A 17,315-nucleotide genomic window follows, 5' to 3' on the forward strand; every position below is an offset into this window, starting at 1 on the left:
AGCTGTCATCTGTTTATAACTGCCTTAAGTCTTGTTGTGTTTGTTTGTTGTATTTTTCTTAATTCGTGAATTTATTTCAAGGTCAGTTTGTGTTTCCACTGCTTGCATTTACGTTTCTGGGCGGAACTCGTTGTGTAAGTGCTGTTTTCAGCCGGACCGACAGAGGGGAGGACCGGAGAGGACACAGTTAGTGGTTACACCTAAATACACAGAGAGAAACGTTTGTTTATTTCTCAGTTTTTCAGTTTTTGAGTCTAAAGGAGAATAAAAATCACATCAGATTCACCCAGCGAGGTTTGTTTATTCATCACGTGCATTTTGTATTTGTGCTTTTATATTTGCATTTGTTGTCGCGTCTGTTAAATCCCCAAATTGTAAATTGTTGTAGAGTTTTTAGCTCTGTTTTTTATAATAATCTCAGAACAGATTCTGTTTCTTTTTACTACAGGTGGTCTCCGGCTTTCTGTGTTTACAGTTATCATTATTATTATATGTCTAATGTGAAGGCTCAGACGTTGAGAATTGACTGGGAGTCTGATCAGAATGATGTGATGAGTTCAACACTGAGTTCATCAGACAGTAACACATAACAACTTTGTTGTTTTACCAGCAGGGATCCGAATAAAAAAGTCTGTTGGTTGGAATTGATTGATTGAAATAATGTAGGTATTAGTAGTTTGCAAAAGAAAATACAAAAGAAAACAGCAACAACACCCAGGAAAGTACAGTTCAATACAAGATCTGGTAAGAGGATTTAAAGCAAGGTATTCTGCTGAAGCAACCAGTGTAAGGCATAGATAGTTTCCACTTTCCAAGCACTCTCCTCAAAGACACGATTATGATACTACATGATATCTCAAGGAGTTATTACTGCAATAATAATTTCAACAAAGACAAAAGCTACCCCTGACCTGTTTACTGTTTCAGACTTTTTACTGTGATTTTTGCAGTGTACTGTGTATACCGGTATTTGTCTGTCATTTAATGTCTCTATGAATCGAGTACAAAAGAACCCAGATGTAATAAAACCGTTGTGCTTTCTTGGGTTTGTGTGTGTGTGTGTGTGTGTGTGTGTGTGTGTGTGTGTGTGTGTGTGTGTGTGTGTGTGTGTGTGTGTGTGTGTGTGTGTGTGTGTGTGTGTGTGTTTTCTACAGTACATGTAGGCTAGGACCTCCTGAAACTCTGATTGCACTGTTTTGTTTGTGTGTCTACTGAAGATGGAGACGACGGAAGCAAGGTAAATTAATCTCACATCCTATTGATTGATTGCAGTATCTATTAGAAGTTTGCATAGGAAAAGGTACAGTTTCATGACTACAGTTCACTGGTACAAGGTCAACTAAAAGGATAAGCTCAGGAAAGCACATGGCTTATTTACATTGAGTCTCTATTGAAGCATTTGATGAGTTTAGACCAATTTAGACTTGTACTTTCGTTTCTTGAGTTTTATTTATTCCAGAATTTCCGAATTCACCCATGGGGCTTTTAAGCTGTGACATCATTTTGTAGTCAGACCTCCAAGCAGATTTATTGTCAATATCTGTCCCTCGCTATTTCAACAGATCCGAGACAAAAATAACGACTAACGTATAATTCTACCACTTTCCTTTCAACAACAAAGAGAAGAAAAAATCGTAAATAGTAAAAAGATTCACTTTATTTGGGGGCCAAAAGTTCTCCTCTGCCGACAAAATGATGTCAGACTTAACAGCCCCATAGATCTAAGCTGGCTTGGGAGTCATGGCGTTTAAAGTGGCTAGGAATTTGGATTTAAAATCAAACCATGCTTACTCGACCTGTGAACTCTCGGGTCTAAATTCACCAGTTTAGGCCTCGCTAGAGGAGGTCTTAAGGTTTCTAGTTTCTTGTTCTAGTTTTGTAGCCACCGGCCTTGGGTTTTTGTATTTTACGGGTACAGTAAATCATATAGTAATCACATACAGAACATACACTAGCCCCACTCGTGGTGATTTTAGACTTGTCTGTAGTTACAATGAGTGAATGATGTTTGAGAGGTCTCACTCACACTGCTGGGTTGGGTAATAAGCTGAGTGAGGCAGTATTGAAGGATTTGAAGACGGGTGCTTCTTTTTGTAGCATGTCCGACGATGTCTGTGTTCCAGTCTCCAATAAGATGTCCATAACGCCCACCTTTGCTGGACCTAACAGACCAGTTGGGGGGCATGCCAACATTGGAAAGCTGCCAACCTGCCCATCCATGGACATAAATATGGACCAACACCCTGAACTGATGGTATGTGCTATGGGTCAGTAAAAACCTCTATCAAATGATTCAACGCTTTTTTCGTTAGTCTGACAGCTATGTCGGTATTCAGCGGAGAAAACAACTGTGTACATTTGGTTGTCTTTGTGTTGAAGGACTATCTGCCAAAGGACTATCAGTACCATGTGTGTAGGTACGAGGAAGTGAGCCAACCAAGCCCCAGGGACCACCACAGTTTCGAGGCCACGTTACGGATGACCCTTGCGACAAAGGAGGACTTACAGGTGTGGCTGAAGTCCATGCCGTACATGTGGAGAGTGGATAAAGTCAGACCTAGTAAAGGCAAAAAGACAATCTTAAAAGTGAGTCTTTTTTTTTTTTTTTGAATGGTGTCCCCACAAGTTCCTGCAATTCCATTTAAAATACACTTGAATTCATTTTTGTTTTCCTATTATAGACAGAATATCGTTGCCAACACAACACCAAGCCCCGGAGCGTAAAGTCTAACAGGAAGACTAAAAACCTAAACTGCAGCGCTAAACTCAAAGTCACCATAGTGCGCCCCGTGAGTGGGCAACTGAGCAGGTCTAACACACAGATATCCAATATACAATACACACGCTTTAATGTCTATAAATCATTGGGTTCCGAGTTCATCCACTGCTGTACATAACTGTATGCCTACTATTTTCACTGCAGGAGCGCTGATCCCCACATACCAGCCTATCCAACCATTGTGGAACTTAGCCACGTCCACAATCACAACATCCATGACGCGGCTGCTTTGCGCTACCGGGACGTGGGCACTGCCGCTGTGGAGAAGCTGACCAGGCTGTTTGAGGCTGGTCACTCGCCAGCCTCAGCGCTCGATTTTCTGAAGTATGAACTGCAGGTGGAGTATGGAGACGACTATGTGGACAAGTCAGCAGACCGCTCCATTTGCCCTGACCTGAAGTTCTGCTACAGGTACTTATGGAGACAGTGACCGTGAACAACACTTGTTCACTTTAACAAAGGTTACCGTTGCACATTTATATTGCACAGTGCATAAATATGATTTGTGTACAGTTCAGAGCTGACATTCCTAAACATATTGGCGCTTTGATCATGTTTACATGTGTGTGTGTGAAGATGGTAAATGACACTTGTGTGTGTGTAGAGGTGGTAAATGACACTTGACATAGTGCTTTTATTTAATACACTTTAAACTGATCTCTGATTAACAAACCACTGGTGCAAGGTGTACACTGCGACTAGGCCACAATTATTACATCTTTTAATCACAATTATTTGAGACAATCACACTTATTTTGTCCACTTTGAAACATATTCATACATTTTCATATATATTTGTGGAAGTAAAGTAGCAGAGCTTCAGGCTCATATGTCAGTAATTTCTTTAAAGTTCTTTGTCATGTTTGCCCTGTTTGAGTTTTATTTCCAAAGCCTGAAAGGCAAAAAAATATAATCTCTATCCATATGTTCTAATGTTCAATGCCAAACACATTTAAATCGTGAATCACATTGTAGTATCTCCGAAGTCAAGATCGCTTAAAAAACATGTTTTTGAAAATCAGGCCATCTTTACACATAGTTTTGTGTTCTTTATTGGTGATTTGGTCCTGTTTTCCCAGCCTGTATGCACGCATTTACAAGGCTGAGTTTGGCAGCACAGAAGGACGGGCTCCGCTCCATACATCTAGTGGGGGGAGCGACCACAGAAGAGAGATAACAGCAGCTGTAGCAGCCATAGCATCCACAGCCAAGCAACCAGCGTCGAGTTCAACCACGGCAGCCACTGAAGGGGTCGACGGTGATGAAGAATCAGGTCAGTTTAACCCATTCAGGCCGGGAACAAATTTTTGTGTAGTACATACAGTACATGTACAGTATGTAGCAACATATTTGTTTTTGTAATCTTTGAATAATATTTGATTAATATGTTTCCAGAAAGGTTGAAAATGAAAAATGGCAGACTGATCCAAATCTCAGCTCTAGATGCTGGACATGTAATACAAGATACAAGATCATCTCTTGAGCTCATTTCTCTCTCTTACTTTTTTTCCCCCCCTAGATGTCGATGACGGGGAGTTCCGCTCTACGATGAGAGACTTTACGGAAACACTGCTGCTCAACAAAGGAAAACTCAAAGGAGGAATCAAAGCCATGAAGAAGACCATAAACAAGATGGTGAGGCACCGTTCCATGCTGCTGGAGCCTTCCGTGCTGCTGGCGGCCATGCACACGTTTAGCTGCAGTGCACACGCTCTCCGGCGAGTCACTAACCCTAACATTCCCCGCCCCAAGTTCAGGCTTGCAGAGCGACTCCGGATCAAAGGAGGGAGGAAACCAAGGAACAGTGTTAAGCGAAAAGCAAAGTCGAGCACTCACAGCACTCACAAGAAGTCCAGGCGCACCCCTATGACTGAGCCGTCTGCACACGGGCAGAACGTGGCTCTCGTCTCCCAGGGAGGAGCGCTAGACCAAAGCCAGGCTCAGGTCCAGACAGTTCGGCCGCTGGACGGTCAAATGGGCCGCGGTGGTCCGTCTGAACAGATGAGACCATGGAGCGCCGCACACCACGGCCCTCCACAGACGCTGCAGATGGCACAGAGGCCCCACGGACCCCCACAGACACTGCAGATGGCACAGAGGCCCCACGGACCCCCACAGACACTGCAGATGGCACAGAGGCCCCTACAGCAGACTAGTCCAGGTGTTTATGTGCAGGCCGTCCCCAGCAGTAGAGGCGTGTGGCAGGACTGTAGGCAACAGCAGTTTGAAAACTGACTCTGAGTCTTTTGCTCTGCCTCTTGGATCTAGCTGTGGATTACACCAGGGAGGGAGGGACAGTGACTTGGAATTTTGATTATACCAGTGTCATTTACCTCATGTGGATTATGCACCTTAATTCCATGTACAACGCTGTGACTTCTTCCTTTTCTTTTTTATGGAGATAACAAAAACGATTTTAGTTGTTCGTTCATTGTAATGTTAGTGTTACACACAGAAAAGGTTAACTGTTGGGTGATTCTGCCTTTGTCTGGATTCATAGTATTTGTTACATTGCATAACCATTAAACAGATTAATTTTGATATAACTATACACTATTTGTTGATATTGGTTTATAGAATCTGACAGATCATACACTGCTTTTAGAGTTTGACACAAACGATACAAGAAATCCCACATTTCTGGTGTTGTCAGTTGCTCTTGTTGTATGTATTCACCACTCTACACACTGTTTTTTTCTTTTTTTCTTTTACGCAATAAGTAGAGCTATGTATTTTAATCTTTAGTCATATTTAGGGCTGGGATGTGATTAAAAAATAATAATCAAACTAATTACAGGCTTTGTAATTAATTAACGGAATTTTAATCGCATATTGACCCAAGAAGCATTTTTTTCAAGTAACTCACATTTTGTACGAGTGAATCAACGAGTGAGTTTTTTTAAATCTAAATTTCTCATCCACTGGGCCAAGCAAAGCGCTCTGATCCGCTACTTCTCCCTTTGCGTTTGTTGTCTCTTCTTGGTTGGTGCATCGCTATGATCGGTATGCACGAAACTGAAGGTTCTGTGGTGCAAGTGCGATTAAAATGCGTTAACTGTTATAATCGCATTAATTTTCTGTAATTAATTAATCAGTTTAAAGGCCCATTCCCACTGGGCCAAACAACGGATTAAAAAAATCTCTTTCTCCAGTTATTTTTCCATTCAAAGTGGATGGTAGATAGATACATATAAAAAATATATCTGCCACAGATATTACTTTTATCTGTGGCAGATATTCTTTGTATCTGTTGTCTGGCCCAGTGGGAATGGGCCTATAAAGTCCCAGCCCTAGTCATATTATGACCTGGCAAAATCATATGTTAACATTTCAGCTTAACCAATAAATCACAAATTGCCGAATGCAACCAGCATATGGCGTACTCATACAGACACATGCAGTGTAATATTGCAAGAATCTGCTGAGGGAGGTGAGGTGACCAGCCATACCCGCCTCCAATATTGTGGTGTTTAGTGCCTGTATTGTTTGTATTTGTTATATTGCATAACCATACAACGGATGCAATTGTAAGAGTGAATGAATTAGTTTATTAGTGTCATGCAACCTCGTGGCCTAGCCCTCATGCTAGCCGCAAATTGCAACACTAGATTTTTTATAATCGGATGAATCTAGGGTTGCAATACCTCCCATAGGCAGCCTATGCATGAAAACGTTATTTTGCTATCTGATTGTATTAAACGACGTCAAACTCACCAATATTGCGGCTCTATGGAAAGCTTGGAATTTACTCTTGCTATCTGCAAAGTGTTTGTTTCTGAAAAATCCACCGTATTGTTATGATTTATTTTCTGTCAAGAAATCCAAGCAGACATGGTTTATTTTCTAAGTGTTGAACTTCGGAAGCGCTTCTATAACGCCATGTCCCGCTGCCTCCTGCATAATGTGACATTTAGAACCAGGTGGTCACAGGACCGTTGAGGGATTTTCCACGAGCGCTTCCAAACTCCAGGACTTGGAAAAAATTATCACCTGAACCAAATTTCTTGGATAGAAAGTAACTCATAACATGTCTACTGTGGCTTTTTCTGAAACCAACACTTTGCAGATAGAAAGAGTACATTCCAAGCTTTACATAGAGCCACAATATTGGTGAGTTTGAAGTCGTTTAATACAATCAGATAGCAAAAAACTGTTTTGATGCATTGGCTGCCTATGGGAGGTATTGCAACCCTAGATTCATCTGATTATAAAAAAATCTAGTGTTGCAATTTGCGGCTACCCTCATGCATGACACTGTTTCAGACATAGTTACAATGCTCTAAATGCATTTTTATTATTTTAATAAACTGGTTACCGGTATAGAGAAACGAAGCCATGTCGTCATTTGTGCGTAATGTCGCCCTCTAGGGGGTTCATGCTGGTATTGTTTTGTATTCAAATCGCCATTGGGGAATCTGCGATGGCCGCATATAAGGACTGTGTTAAAAAAAATAAACACACCATGTGCGCGTTTCTGTCAGCGGGGGGTTCTGCATAGTTTATGATATTCATTCATATCTGATATAGCCTGTTGTCAGAGAAAATGTAATCAACGCTGTCCTAAATGTTGGAAACTACAGAGAGACACTCGTGTCTGGGACAGACTGTCGCTGAGAGCATGTCCGCGCACATGGTGTGTTTATATTTTTAACACAGTTCTTATATGCGGTGATCGCAAATTCACCAATGGCGATTTGAATACAAAACAATACCAGCATGAACCCCGTAGAGGGCGACATTTCACGGAAGTGACATCACACTTCGCTGCTGAATTGCTGATCATATAAAACAGATAGCCTTCAAAACCTAGCATAAGGTAGCCTACATAATGTAAATAACTCTGTACACATTATTATATGTCAGTGTTGGTTTATAGAGTTTGACAGATCATACCACTTAAATCCTCAACTCACTATAAAGTCCATAATGATTGACGCACTTTCAGAGTTCAACACTGGAAGCTGTCATCTGTTTATAACTGCTTTAAGTCTTAATGTTATTGTGTTTGTTGTATTTTTCTTTATTCGTGAATTTATTTCAAGGTCAGTTTGTGTTGCCACTACTTGTATTTACGTTTCTGGGCGGAACTCGTTGTGTAAGTGCTGTTTCGAGCCGGACCCACAGAGGGGAGGACCGGAGAGGACACAGTTAGTGGTTACACCTAAACACACAAGAGAAACGTTTGTTTATTTCTGGTAGTGTTTGAGTCTAAAGGAGAATACAAATCACATCAGATTCACCCAGCGAGGTTTGTTTATTCATCACGTGTATTTTGTATTTGTGCTTTTATGTTTGCATTTGTTCTCGCGTCTGTTAAATCCCTAACTTGTAAATTCTTGTAGATATTTTAGCTCTGTTTTGTATCATCTCAGAACAGATTCGTTTCTTTTTTTTTTTACTACAGCTTGCTGTGTTTACGGTTATCATCATTATTATTATTAAGTCTAGTAGACCTTTTATCTGAACTGTCCTGTACTTTTCCCATGCAAACTGCTAATAAAGTATTCAATCAATCAATCATTTGACAAAATAGAAATTCCACTTCCATTTCACAAAGCATTTTTGGAATGTTACGTTCTGTTAGTCCTGTGTGTGTGTGTGTGTGTGTGTGTGTGTGTGTGTGTGTTCTACAGTACATGTAGGCTAGGACCTTCTGAAGCTCTGATTGCACTCAATATTCAAGCCCTTGTGTGAATTCAATTGTCTAGCTATTATTAATCTCACATCCTATTGATTGATTGCAGTATTTTTTAGAAGTTTGCATAGGAAAAGGTACAGTTTCATGACAGTACAGTTCACTGGTACAAGGTCAACTAAAAGGATAAGCTCGGGAAAGCACATGGTTTATTTACATTGAGTCTCTATTGAAGCATTTGATGAGTTTAGACTTGTACTTTTGTTTGTTTGCTTGTATTTTTATTTTTATTCTCTTGAGTTTTATTTATTCCAGAATTTCCGAATTCACCCATATCTCCTGGGAACCATGGTGTTTAAAGTAGCGAGGAATTTGGATTTAAAATCAAACCATGCTTCCTCGACCTGTGAACTCTGAAATTCGGGTCTGAATTCAGCAGTTTGTGATTCAAGGTGGTCTTAATGTTTCTAGCTACGACTGTTTTGTGGCTACCGGCCTTCGGTTTTTGTATTTTACGGGTACAGTAAATCATATAGTAATCACATAGACAACATACACTAGCTCACTCGTGGTGATTTTAGACTTGTCTGTAGTTACAATGAGTGAGTGATGTTTGAGAGGTCTCACTCACCCTGCTGGGTTGGGTAATAAGCTGAGTGAGGCCGTAAAGATCTAGCCTGATTTCAGACTCTACACTGGAGCTTGAGTCTGAAGTTGTCCCTATTCTATTTGATTACAAAGGGGAGGGGATTTGAAAGTTGAAATTCCCAATCACAAGAGATCTGGTGGGAGGGGTTGTGTTTGACTTGTGTACACAAAAAATTCCCTCCTCCCCCTCCCCTCTGTGACATGCACCAAACAGGTCATTGTCTTTGATGTTTCATTGATTAGAGAGAATCACTAACGAGCTATCGACACTTGTAGTTGTAGCTATTCTGAAGTTCAAAGGAGACAATTAAGAACTCTGGTGAGCCACCCCTCCCTCAACTGTTTCTGTTGATTTTCAAAAGTTAGACGCACCCCTCCTCTGTCTTGCATTGATTTCATTGGTCGGTTAGCCAAGAAACCGAATCAAGAGACGCGTCATATGACACCTCCAGACCAAGAGAAGCAGTCCACTCAGAGAGTGGGCGGGTCTATTGGCTGGAGCCAGGCAAGTAAAGATCAGAGCTTATTGAAGGATTTGAAGACGGGTGCTTCTTTTTGTAGCATGTCCGACGATGTCCGTGTTCCAGTCCCCAATAAGATGTCCATAACGCCCACCTTTGCTGGACCTAAGAGACCACCAGTTGGGGGGAATGCCAACATTGCAAAGCTGCCAACCTGCCCATCCATGGACATAAATATGGACCAACACCCTGAACTGATGGTATGTGCTATGGGTCGGTAAACAACTCTATCAAATGATTCAGCTGAGAAAACAACTGTGTACATTTGGTTGTCTTTGTGTTGAAGGAATATCTACCAAAGGACTATCAGTACCATGTGTGTCGGTACGAGGAAGTGAGCCAACCAAGCCCCAGGGACCATCTCAGTTTCGAGGCCACGTTACGGATGACCATTAACACCAAGGAGGACTTACAGGTGTGGCTGAAGTCCATGCCGGTTACATGGAGAGTGGCTATTGTCAGACCTAGTAAAGGCAAAAAGACAATCTTAAAAGTGAGTCTTGTTTTTTTATTTATTTTTATTTTTGAATGGTGTCCCCACAAGTTCCCACAATTGAATTTATTTATTTTTCCTATTGTAGACAGAATATCGTTGCCAACACAAGACCCGGAACGTAAAGTCAAACAGGAAGAATAAAAACCTAAACTGCAGCGCTAAACTCAAAGTCACCATTGTGCGCCTCCCAAATGAGACTCATCGCCTGAGCAGGTCTAACACACAAATATCCAATACACACGCTTTAATGTCTATAAATCATTGAGGTCTGAGTTCTTCCACTGCTGTACATAACTGCATGCCTACTGTTTTCACTGCAGGAGCGCTGATCCCCACATACCAGCCTATCCAACCATTGTGGAACTTAGCCACGTCCACAATCACAACCTCCATGACGCGGCTGCTTTGCGCTACCGGGACGTGGGCAATGCCGCAGTGGAGAAGCTGATCAGGCTGTTTGAGGCTGGTCACTCGCCAGCCTCAGCGCACGATTCTCTTAAGTATGACCTGCAGGTGGAGTATGGAGACGACTATGTGCACAAGTCAGCAGACCGCTCCATTTGCCCTGACCTGAGGTTCTGCAACAGGTACTTATGGAGACTAGTCTGGGATCACTTCACTTTTCGAGCTTGTAACCGCCGGTCTGGAGCGGAAACCACAACACGTCATGTTGTAGTACTCAAAGGACTACAATTTGCCGGAAAGATCAAACCGGATTCAGTTTTAACCCAAAATAATTCCCCTGCGCTCAAGGACATACTTTTATGGCCTACCTAATAAACTTCTTGATGCAGAGTAGTTTTGCTTTTGAAAATTTTGTTTGGTATATTTATCTTTTAGTCCAACTGGAAAGACTACACTAGGCTACTCGAGCATTTTAATAGGGATTGGGGAAACAAACGGAGGGAACCAAATCAAAGCGACGCCGCTTCTAGTGGTTTCCGCGCTTTAGGCGGAAACCAAAGTGTGTGTGTGTGTGTGTGTGTGTGTGTGTGTGTGTGTGTGTGTGTGTGTGTGTGTGTGTGTGTGTGTGTGTGTGTGTGTGTGTGTGTGTGTGTGTGTGTGTGTGTGTGTGTGTGTGTGTGTGTGTGTGTGTGAAGATGGTAAATGACACATGACATAGTGCTTTTATTAAATACAATTTAAAGTGATCTCTGATTCACAAACCTCTGGTGGAAGCTGCCATGCGACTAGGCCACAATTATTACATCTTTTAATCACAATTATTTGAGACAATGACACTTATTTTGTCCACGTTGAAAAATATTCATACATTTTCAAATATTTTTTGTGGAAGTAAAGTAGCAGAGCTTCAAGCTCATATGTCAGTCATTTCTTTATATATTTAAGTTCTTTGTCATGTTTGCCCTGTTTGAGTTTTATTTACAAAGCCTGAAAGGCAAACAGAAATATAATCTCTATTCATATGGTCTAATGTTCAATGATAAACACATTTAAATCGTGAATCACATTGGAGTATCTCCGAAGTCAAGATCGCTTAAAGGTGTATTCAGTGATGTGGCCGGGGGTCATCTTGTCACAGTGTGGAAATGTTTCGTTTTTTATAGATTTTCTACACCATTATAATGTTCTCGTCTTGATCTTTAGACCCAATCACTGAATATCGGTAGGCCTACGTCTCCAGCTTCAGGATATGTATGATACTGATTTACTACGAGACTGTGGCATTTTAATAGTTCAGTAGTTTACAATCTAGGCATTTAGCAGACGTTCTTAATTCAGAGCGACTGTGGTTCTCAAAACTTTTATTTTGACCATCATAACTAAACATCATAACATAACTACGCCCATACTCTACCCTGATTGGTCAAGGACTGGCTGGCCACCACTGAAAACAGAATCTAGCTATGCTCGCAACACGGGCCATGGTGGAAGTCCTTATATGGTCAGCACACATTCTAGTGAGGAGAATGAATGGAAAATGTACTAATTATATTTTTATTTGAATGAAATACAATCACTGAATATACCTTTAAAAAATATGTTTTTGAAAGTCAGGCCTTCTTTACACATAGTTTTGTTCTTGTGTTCTTTATTGGTGATTTGGTCCTATCTTCCCAGCCTGTATAAACGCATTTACAAGTCTGAGTTTGGCAGCACAGAAGGACGGGCTCCGCTCCATACATCTAGTGGGAGGAGCGACCACAGTCCAGAGATAATAACAGTCATAGTAGGAGGAGCCAGTGAAGGGTCTGATAATGCTCCAACATCAGGTCAGTTTAATGTTGTTATTTTATTTTATTGGAGATTAGTCTGAGCAGCACCATGTTGACATGCACATGGTTTTCTTTGTAATTGAACATAACAGTCTTGGACGATTGAAGTTATTCTTTTTTCCCTCTCCACAGCCGAGCAACCGGTGTCAAGTTCAACCATGGCAGCCACTGAAGGGGTCGTGGTCGATGATGAAGAATCAGGTCAGTTTACTGAAAAATGGCAGACTGATCCAAATCTCAGCTCTAGGTGCTGGACAGACGCATGAGCAACACGTGTTTATATAAAAGTAAAATATGTATTTATTTAATAGGTATGGTAAGGCAAATGTATTTAATAAAAAGCACTGTACAATAAATAAACATTAATAAAAAAAGAACATTGCTAATTGCATTGAAATGGAGCAATAATAAAATAACTAACACACAAAGCAGCAAAACAGTACTTGTACATAGAAATATACAATATTACAACAAAAAAATGTTTTTAGCAGCTTTTTAAAGGCATCACCTGATTTCATATTTTTTTAAAGAGTATTCCAGAGAGTAGGTGCTACCAGTTAAAAGGCTCCATCACCTTTTGTTGTCGGCAGTGTTACCAGATGGGAAATGTTGAATTATCGTACCGGAGGCTCAGAATTATCGTATTTGACATGAAACTATCGTACACGGCCAAAAAAGAGAAATCACTCGCGTAAAAACGTAATTTCACCAAAAAATGCGCATTTAGTGTAAGAAACGACCTCGTTTTAGACTCCTGCGTGACAAAAACGCATCAGATTTGCTGTGTGGAGGCAGGCAACTTCTTGGAGCTTACACAAATAAAAGCCTGAAACTGGTCTGGAAAGATGCAACCAGTGTTTTTAATGCCTCCAAGTACAGATCTAGGGTCAGATTTACTGATTTCCTGGCTTATTTTGAGAAGCCAAACCAGATCCCAGATCAGCAGCCAGGGAAAATAGTGAATTCACGCTCTTTTTGATGATATGCCGAAATTATCGTACATTTGGGCATTTTTGGAATTATTGATCGTACATCGTACAGAGGGTCAAATTATCGTACAAATACGATAATTATCGTACGTCTGGCAATCGGATCCTCCGCGGTCTGCTCGGGCATGCAAAGTGGCAAGCAGCGTCCGCCTGATACACGCGAGGTGCCGGCGGGGCCCTTGCCAGAGGCGGGCTACGTAATACAAGATACAAGATCATCTCTTGATCTCATCTCTCTCTCTTACTTTCTTTTATTCCCCCCAGATGTCGATGACGGGGATTTCCGCTCTGCGATGAGAAACTTTACGGAAACGCTGCTGCTCAACAAAGGAGAACTCAAAGGAGGAATCAAAACCATGAAGAAGACCATAGAAAAGATGGTGAGGCACCGTTCCATGCTGCTGGAGCCTTCCGTGCTGCTGGCGGCCATGAACACGTTTGGCTGCAGCGGTGCCAACAGCCTGGCGTCTCCGCACGCACACGCTCTCCGGCGAGTCACCAACATTCCCCGCCCAAAGTTCAGGCTTGCACAGCGACTCCGGCTCAATGGAGGGAGGAAACCAAAGAACAGTGTTAAGCGAAAAGCAAAGTCGAGCACTCACAGCACTCGCACGAAGTCCAGGCGCACCCCTAAGACTGAGCCGTCTGAACACGTGCAGATCGTGGCTCTCGTCTCCCAGGGAGGAGCGCTAGACCAAAGCCAGATCATTAGGGTGTTGAACGGTCAAACGGCCGCTACAGCAGACTATGAACCACAGCAGTTTGAACACTGACTCTCAGTAGTTTGAGACTTTTGCTCTGCCTCTTGGACCTAGCTGTGGATTAGCCGCAAATTGCAACACTAGATTATTTTTTTAATCGGTTGAATCTAGGGTTGCAATACCTCCCATAGGCAGCCAAAGCATCAAAACAGCTTGTATAAGCCTTATTCACGGCCCGCCCACTCAGCGAATTTCTCAGCATCCCCCGGGTGCTGACATCAACAATAGCTGGACTTAAAGCCAACAAATCATTATTTAGAACGGTAAAGTAAATTATAATGCTTTGTGCCTTTTACTATCTTGTGTTCTTGATCATGCTAGCCGTATTTTATACTTTACTATTCCGAAACTGCATTACATTTGCGATTTCTGTGTTAACTCTATAGGCTATAGTAGGATTTTCCCCTTCAAAATGTGACTTCAGCACCCGGGGGATGCTGAGTGGGCGGGCCGTGAATAAGGCTAATTAAACTACGTCAAACTCACCAATATTGGGGCTGTATGGAAAGCTTGAAGAATCCTCTTTCTATCTGCAAAGTGTTTGTTTAAAAAAACCCAGCGTAGACATATTATGAGTTATCTGTCATTAAATCTGAGCAGACATTTTTTTTTTCCTTCTAACTTGTTGAACTTCGGAAGCGCTCGTCTTCTATAACGCCATGTCCCGCTGCCTCCTGCATTAGGCTATGTGACATTTAGAACCAGCTGGTATACTGGACCGCTGAGTGACTTCCCACGAGCGCTTCCAAACTCCAGCACTTAGAAAAGATAATCACCAGAAATGAATTTATTGGTACAAAGTAGCTCATAACATGTATAAGCTGGGTTTTTATGAAACAAACACTTTGCAGATAGAAAGAGGATAGTCCAAGCTTTCCATACAGCCCCAATATTGGTGAGTTTGACGTTGTTTAATACAATCAAATAGCAAAAAAAATGTTTTGATGCATTGGCTGCCTATGGGAGGTATTGCAACCCTAGATTCAACCGATTAAAAAAAATCTTGTGTTGCAATTTGCGGCTAGCTGTGGATTATACCAGAGAGGGACAGTGACTTGGACTTTTGATTTTACCAGTATCATTTTCCTGGACGGAACTCGTTATGTAAGGTTTTTTTTCCCAGCAGGACCCACAGAGGGGAGGACTGGAGAGGTCACAGTGGTGATACAAATTAAAAATCAAACCTCGCTTCGAAGTGAAGCGGTGAACTTTTATTCTATGTATTCTAGATCTATGTATATACTCTGTATATACATTCGGTTCGAAGTGAAGCGGTGAACTTTTATTCTATGTATTCTAGAGCTATGAACTCTGTATATACATTCGGTTCGAAGTGAAGCGGTATGTGTTCTAGAGTTCCAGAGCTCAGAATTCTGAATGAATGATTTTATCTGGAGGGCCGAATTGTCATGTGAATTTTGACCAATTCTCAAAGTATGGTCTCATTGGACATTTTTAATCATCCAATCATCAGACCGGGACGGACACTACACACATATTCTGGACGTACGGGACAGATAAAACCTGTTCATTCTGGACTGAAATGACCATATATGGACGTGGGGGACACACACAGGACACACATTTACAGACAGATAAAACCTGTTAATTCTGGACTGAAATGACCATATATGGACGTGGGGGACACACATAGGACACACAAAGCCACTCCTTGGAAGCGGCTTTCACCGCTTCAAAAAAACTGTAAAATACTAACCCAGGATACTGACACCAGGATTGTATCCTGCCTAAACCCATAGCACTACTGAAACACTCCATAGCACTACTGAAACACTCAATGACCATACATGAAGCTAGCTAGCATTTGTTTTTAGGTTTTTTAGAATCCTTTTTTTTTTCTCTTTACTGATTATATAGTTTTTTTTAGATTGATATTCATATGCATTTGTTATATTGTCGTTGATGTTCTGACATGTTATCTTGTTTATTATAGTGATCTGCTTATTGTAAGTCGCTTTGGGTTAAAAGCGTCTGCTAAATGCCTAAACTGTGAACTCTAAACTGTATCCTGGACTCGGTATACATCAAGAACATTACACAAGAACATTAAAACTAACAGATTAAAAAAGAACATGGGAAGAGTTTACAACATATGAAAGAATATTAAGTGCCACCCAGATTGGCTGAAATCACAGGTCAGATTATGAGATAATGGGACCCTGGACAGCAGTGGTTCTCAAGCGTTTTAATTTCACTGATCCTCCCTCATAGTCTAGTAGCCAGCCCATAGAGCCCCATTGTGAACCCGGACATTTTGAGTACCCTAAAGTTTTATGTTAGAAATGTTGAGTATGGGTCCCCAGCATGTAGAAACTGCCAGATGCTAACTTGCATATGTTGAGCAATTTTCATAATTAGCATAATAAGCTTTAATTGGCATAATCACCTATAATAATGGATAATATGTCAAAAACTGATTGGCTGATTTGAACAATATTGGAGTGGTTTTGGGGGTTATTGAGGATGCTGAATCCATTTCTGACATTTTCTAAATTCAAAATGGCTGTTTTAAACCGGAAATGGCCATATACTAACTTAAATTGGGATGATTTTGATACGTTTTTGTTGATTTTCCAAATGATGAAGTGACTATTTTTGCTAGGCTATTGTGTCAGTCATTGTTCTAATCATTTTGTGTGGATTGTCTATATTTGGCTTTTGAAATGCAGATAATGTATAAGCATATAAATAACCACATTTATAATTTAATTCATAATCAAAATCAACAAAAAAGTATCAAAATCATCCCAATTGAAGTTGGTATATGGCCATTTACGGTTTAAAGCGGCCATTTTGAATTTAGAAAATGTCAGAAATGGATTCAGCATCTTCAATAACCCCCAAAACGACTCCAATATTGTTCAAATCGTCCTATCAGTTTTTGACATATTATCCATATAGGTGATTATGCTAATTAAAGCTTATTATGCAAATTGCTCAACATATACAAGTTAGCATCCGGCAGTTTCTACATGCTGGGGACCCATACTCAACATTTCTAACATAAAACTTTAGGGTACTCAAAATGTCCGGGTTCACATTTTGGCTACTAGACTATCAGTTTGGTATGTAATAAATAAGGCCACGGAACTCAACTCTCAGAGTTATAGGCCTGTAAGTCCATTTGGTTCATGATTGAGCAAATAATTTTATACAATGCATTGTTTGAACTACCTCACGTAGCAATACCAACAGTAACCACTAGATGGCAAATTGTGTAACGTTATG

General features: G+C 41.0%; 3 protein-coding genes across 3 annotated transcripts; all 3 read left to right on the plus strand.

Annotated features, from left to right (window-relative positions):
• The first annotated feature begins 197 nt into the window (after positions 1-197).
• Positions 198-5,221, plus strand: LOC308300738 (uncharacterized protein). Its single transcript, XM_080744633.1, has 8 exons — positions 198-294; positions 1,155-1,237; positions 2,098-2,254; positions 2,380-2,586; positions 2,682-2,809; positions 2,924-3,190; positions 3,859-4,052; positions 4,299-5,221. The coding sequence occupies exons 2-8, from the start codon at positions 1,218-1,220 to the stop codon at positions 5,012-5,014; spliced, it is 1,689 nt and encodes a 562-aa protein (XP_080600759.1). The 5' UTR covers positions 198-294; positions 1,155-1,217; the 3' UTR covers positions 5,015-5,221.
• A 2,736-nt stretch (positions 5,222-7,957) lies between these two features.
• On the plus strand, positions 7,958-11,700 carry LOC308301178 (uncharacterized protein; the record flags this gene model as incomplete). Its single annotated transcript, XM_080745073.1, has 6 exons — positions 7,958-8,027; positions 9,624-9,783; positions 9,870-10,076; positions 10,165-10,292; positions 10,400-10,666; positions 11,688-11,700. Exons 2-6 carry the CDS (start codon positions 9,625-9,627, stop codon positions 11,698-11,700), a joined length of 774 nt encoding a protein of 257 aa, XP_080601199.1. The 5' UTR covers positions 7,958-8,027; position 9,624.
• Positions 11,701-11,935: 235 nt separating this feature from the next.
• Positions 11,936-14,212, plus strand: LOC308300611 (uncharacterized protein). Its single transcript, XM_080744483.1, has 3 exons — positions 11,936-12,313; positions 12,449-12,517; positions 13,570-14,212. Exons 1-3 carry the CDS (start codon positions 12,082-12,084, stop codon positions 14,076-14,078), a joined length of 810 nt encoding a protein of 269 aa, XP_080600609.1. The 5' UTR covers positions 11,936-12,081; the 3' UTR covers positions 14,079-14,212.
• The last annotated feature ends 3,103 nt before the right edge of the window (positions 14,213-17,315 follow it).

Source organism: Nannobrachium achirus (assembly GCF_963921795.1).
Source record: "Nannobrachium achirus genome assembly, chromosome: 16".
NCBI classification, from domain to species: domain Eukaryota; kingdom Metazoa; phylum Chordata; class Actinopteri; order Myctophiformes; family Myctophidae; genus Nannobrachium; species Nannobrachium achirus.

What these genes read in the sequence shown, in the direction of transcription:
- LOC308300738 (XM_080744633.1), top strand. Translation starts at nt 1,218, where the DNA reads ATGGAGACGACGGAAGCAAG. An exon ending in ATGGAGACGACGGAAGCAAG is followed by an intron (nt 1,238 to 2,097) that starts GTAAATTAATCT and finishes TTCTTTTTGTAG; the next exon opens with CATGTCCGACGATGTCTGTG. An exon ending in GTGAGTGGGCAACTGAGCAG is followed by an intron (nt 2,810 to 2,923) that starts GTCTAACACACA and finishes TTTTCACTGCAG; the next exon opens with GAGCGCTGATCCCCACATAC.
- LOC308300611 (XM_080744483.1), top strand. Translation starts at nt 12,082, where the DNA reads ATGTTTTTGAAAGTCAGGCCTTCTTTACACATAGTTTTGTTCTTGTGT. An exon ending in TGATAATGCTCCAACATCAG is followed by an intron (nt 12,314 to 12,448) that starts GTCAGTTTAATG and finishes CCCTCTCCACAG; the next exon opens with CCGAGCAACCGGTGTCAAGT. An exon ending in GGTCGATGATGAAGAATCAG is followed by an intron (nt 12,518 to 13,569) that starts GTCAGTTTACTG and finishes TATTCCCCCCAG; the next exon opens with ATGTCGATGACGGGGATTTC.